Source organism: Abramis brama (assembly GCF_963993115.1).
Source record: "Abramis brama genome assembly, chromosome: 4".
Taxonomy (NCBI): Eukaryota; Metazoa; Chordata; class Actinopteri; order Cypriniformes; family Leuciscidae; genus Abramis; species Abramis brama.
Genome location: NC_139966.1, coordinates 33,734,930 through 33,739,945, shown reverse-complemented (window position 1 = coordinate 33,739,945; position 5,016 = coordinate 33,734,930). Strand labels below are relative to the sequence as shown.

Here is a 5,016-nt window from a genome sequence, read left to right as displayed (position 1 = left end):
TATTATTCTCGGGTTCAGAAGAGCCGAACACCTCATATGTAATAGTTATGTGTAGGAGGGTGTACCATGTGCAGTCATTAAAAATAAGTTATTTTTTATGTTCTTCACAGAAAACTTTTTCTTTTAGCAAACATTGAAAACGGGTCCCACAGACCCGAACACAACAAGCTACAATAACAAAGAGACCAGTAATTCAATTAATTAAGTTTTTATTTAAGTAAAATTTATGACAACATGCTTTTGCAATGTTCCCTCACTGTCACAGACAGAATTAGTTTCTTTCCACCTCAAAGGAGCCTGAAGCCTGAAGTCCTTGTTGAGGGGTTGCCTGTCGGGCCTGTCTATTACGCCTGTCTGCACCAATGAGCCACTTGGAGACCGCCTTCTCTGCATCTTTACGGGTGATTTGGCTGGTCATGGCGTTTTTCTTTAAGCCTCCTTCAAGAAACAAATATAACGGTCACTTACATATGTGCCAACACAACTCTCAGCCAGGACTGTAAAGACAACTATGTTAAAGGAATAGTTCACTTTAAAATGAAAATTCTGTCATCATATACTCACCCTCAAGGTGTTTCAAACCTGTATGAATTTCTTTCTTCTGCTGAACAGAAAGGAAGATATTTAGAAGAATTTCAGTAACCAGACAGTTTCTGGTGTCATTGACTTCCATAGTATATATATTTTTCCTACTATGGAAGTCAATAGGACCCAGAAACTGTCTGGTTACTGACATTCTTCTAAATATCTTCCTTTCTGTTCAGCAGAAGAAAGAAATTCATACAGGTTTGAAACACCTTGAGGGTGAGTATATGATGACAGAATTTTCATTTTAAAGTGAACTATTCCTTTAAGAAAAGTGCTATATAAATTAAGATTATTATTAGAAATACAGACATTCTCTTAAACACACAAGCTAAGCAACTGAGAGACATGTGCGAACACACTGCTTAGCCAGGACAACAAACGCTCCATTAACAATATTTAAAATCGACATGTTTATAATGTTAGGGTATTGTGACACCTTTCTATTATCGGTACAACTTAAAACATTATCCACATGCACACCTACCATATATTACTTCATACAGTTTTAAGGCCTTGAACTCTCTCTTCCCATTTCGGCCCAGAAAGTTATACTGCCTGGATAGGCCATGGTCTAGGAGGAAGGTCATCATCCTTTTTGTGGCCTCGTCAACAGTTCCCCCCCCCCCCCCTATGTCAGTCACAGCTGCAACCTGAGGGGGAACAAAGGCAATACAAAGCAAATTTATCCACAGTATATTGCTCACTGGCGTAAACCACTCAACATGAAAAAACTGCCAGAAGCATGGGTATGAGCTAGGGGTGGAACGGTACATGTATTCGTATTGAACCGAAATGGTACGGGTGTCACGGTTCGGTGCATGAATATACACGGAGAATACATGGTATAAAAATAAATAAAACTTGCGTGCAAATTAATGTAATGTGGAACATTGTGCTTTTGTCAAACTGTAACCTACAACTGTCACCCAACCAAAATCTACAACTGTCACCCAACCAAAATCACTCACACACACACACACACACACACACACACACACACACACACTGTTTAAAAGCAAAAAATATTTATCCAACCCCATTTAAAAACAGTCTGTCGGTGCCGTCTTTTGGACATTCATCATATTGCATTGGTTTTCATTTCTTGAACAGAGCACTAATCTGTTTATTTTTAAGTTACACATTCTACATTGATTAAAAAAGAAATATCAAATGTTTTTAATGGTAGTATTATTTTATACAGAAATAAAGTATTTATAATTCAGATGAGAATAAAGTTAGTGTTAATTAAAATGATGGAAAACAAATATATTGATCTGAAATATAGCAAATTAATTTTAAATTCATTCAGGTACAATTACCAAACATATCTAAACAAAGAAAAAAGATATTTGTCTTTTTATTAATTTAATTAATAAACTAATTATATAAAACTATTGTCAGTGCACTAAAAATAAACTGGTTCTATGCCTTTACTTTATTAATAAACCTTTATTAATAAATTTTAAAAATACAAGGCTTAAGACATTTATTTTACTTTGGTGGTACAGCCTGATATATGCAAAATAAAATAAAAATGCTTTTTTTTTTTTGCTTTTCCCTCCATTGTACCGAACTCGTACCGAACCGTGATGTCTGAGCCAAGGTATGAACCGAACCGTGACTTCTATGTCCATTCCACCCCTAGTGTGAGCACACCTGGGGAGTTTCAGATCAAATTCACTGCAAGCCCCCCAATAACAATTTAATTGAGTTGCACTACCCTAGACTTAACAAACATACCAGTTCGGACATGAAGTTTGGGTTTGCCAGTTTTTCTTCCATGATTTCCACATCCCTAACTGTCTTTAGGGGGAAACCCTCTGGGGTAGAAGAGACGGTGGTGCTCATGTTGCCACGCTGTTGTATAAGCGTTTGTAGCATCCTCCCCTGGATTCTTTGTGTCTCTTTCATCTCCTCAAGCAGTGTTAAGATGCGAACAAACATGTTGTCCCTGATTTGTCTTCGAGGGGTTTCTGGTGACGTGGTGATGGGTTGAAACATCGGGCCATCTAAGGTTACCCGGTGGTGGTGGAAGTGTCGGCCTAGCAGATGGAGGTTGTTACGAACTTTTAGAGTCTAGGGAATGTACCGTAACATTTATATATCAACATACTGCTGGATGTGAAGTGAGGTGGAAGAACATGACAGACAATCTTTGAAAGAGAAAAATTACTGGACTTTATTACCACAAGCTGAAGCCACTGAATCCAGTAAAAACAATAACAATAATGTGCGCTATGTACAATGTGAAATTATAAACAAATAAACAATAAAAGGGAAAAGAACAAAAGCGGCGCCAAAGGAAAGAACAAAATATAACAAAACAATCCTTAAAGGTGCTGTAAGTGATCCCGGGAGACGTTACTTCTTGTTGACATTCGAATTGTTGTCAAACAAAACGGAGGCTAGCTAGACCCTCCCTCCTCCTCATCCCGTCTGTCAGCATTTGGCCGGGGTTTTCCGTTTTTGACCACTAGAGGCCCCCATTGTGCTTTTTGTCTGATTCTTTTGTTTTCCCTTGTTTCCAGTAATCATTTGCACCTGTGCCTCGTTTCCCTTGTATGTATTTAAACCCTTAGTTTTCCTCAGTTTTTTGCTCTGTGTTTGTATGTTAGCACCCAGCCTTATGTGAAGCTGTGAAACTTTTGTTGCTCCAGTTGGACTCTCTTGTGGAACTCTGTTTTGGTACACGTTTACTTTTTGGATTCATTTTTGGATTTATTTTTTTGAGACTTTTTCTGCTGTACCTACTTGCCTTGTGGATTTACCTTTTGACTTGGTGGATTATCTGTTTTTCTCTTGGAATTACTTTTGACGCTGTGGATTTATATTTTTGTCTGAAGAACTTTACTTTTTACATTATTAAAACACCGTCTCAAGTACTGCTGTGTCTGCCTCATCTCCTGGGTTCTGCTGACTGTTAGTGGCTCAGTTTGCTAAGAGACTGTTTCTCACACCGGAGACCCGAGTTCGAAACCGGGTCCTGACACCGTCTCCTCCCTCCTCCACTCCCTTCCGGCATAAAGGAAAGTCAAAATAGTCACTACAAACAAAGTTAAGTTTTACTGATACTTCATTCAATGTGTAATGTCGCCAAGTTAGATAAATGCTTTTATATATTGCAGAACAGAATGCAGAAAAGAGAAACATTAAAATTGTTTCGACACCTGAGGTTATAACTATAGCTCCCATACAAGGATGCAATAATAGCATGATAACGTTAGCTTCGCATTTCCCAGTTAGCATAAACAACGGCGGCGGCGTAAACAAATTTGGTCAAAGTTGTCAATAGCCTATAAATGAACATTCAAATTCATAACAAACAGTGGGTGAAAACAATCATTCACACAAATTGTCGCCCTACTGTGAATTTGCTTGATCATTTACAATAGAGATTGATCGCTGCTAGAAACATGTTGTATTCACCAAAGTTAACGCTGACTGCATAGATCTAGCTAATTAGATCCTTGTGTTGGTTTGGCGAACATGAATGTCAGTTTAGAAAGAAAAATGGATTTACCTGTTCTGCAAAAACAAAGCAACTGAATGTCGGACTGGAAGCCGTTCTGCCGGCGGAGTTCTCACCACCTTTCGAAGGTTTTCCCGATGTAAATTCGGGACTTCGCGTGTTCCTTATCCTTGTCCCTCTTCTTTGCAATTTGTTCATCGGAACGTTGTCTCTTTGGTCGTGTGTCGGCCATAATTCAAACTTCCCTCTTCATGCTTCTCTCTCCTCCACACCCCCTTCACGTGCACACGCACTAACCCCCCAAACCCCACCCTCAAATACTTCTTGTCAGTTATTGGCTGGAACTCTGTTTATAATGTTTCTTGGTGCGGGTGAGCCCAGTTTGTTTTTGTTGCCGTTTGTAGAGCCTGTGTGGCGTCTAGAGAGACCGTGTTTTTTACAGTGTGTTCAGGGGACAGACAGCTAGCGGATAGTGAGGAGATGTTTGCTGTATGTGACAAAAAATGTTTTGGCCTAAAAAACGCGTTGCATCACTTACAGCACCTTTAATCTAAACCTAAACCTAAAAATTAAACCGAAATCTTCGGTGCATCCGGCACCTTAACTAACCTACCTAACAAAACAAAAATACAAGGAGTGGCGCTCACTTCTTACCTAGTGTGTCTAGACAATCATCTGCTACGGGTGCAGTGTATATCGCGATATACTGACCTGCGTTCTCTTCCCACTATAACAGCTGTTAACCAATGCCTCAGAGCAAATGAAAAAGTAGACAACACAATACGAAGAACAAGCACATAGCACACAACTCAGTTCGCGGGCAGAGACAGACACAAGAACTCGATTCACTACAGAAAACTCATTGCGCTACAAGGAGCTCAGTTCGCAACAGAAAACTCATTCCACTAGACAGAGAGAAGATAATGAAATGGAAGTGTAAGCACAGACCTGAGGGTGGA

At 39.3% G+C, this 5,016-nt stretch overlaps 1 protein-coding gene across 1 annotated transcript; it reads right to left on the bottom strand.

The window, feature by feature from the left end:
• Positions 1–271: 271 nt before the first annotated feature.
• Positions 272–2,711, bottom strand: LOC311081426 (uncharacterized protein; the record flags this gene model as incomplete). Its single annotated transcript, XM_084111963.1, has 3 exons — positions 2,329–2,711; positions 1,073–1,238; positions 272–438 (listed from the first exon to the last, which is right to left on the bottom strand). The coding sequence occupies exons 1-3, from the start codon at positions 2,587–2,589 to the stop codon at positions 272–274; spliced, it is 594 nt and encodes a 197-aa protein (XP_083968089.1). The 5' UTR covers positions 2,590–2,711.
• Between the last annotated feature and the right edge of the window lie 2,305 nt (positions 2,712–5,016).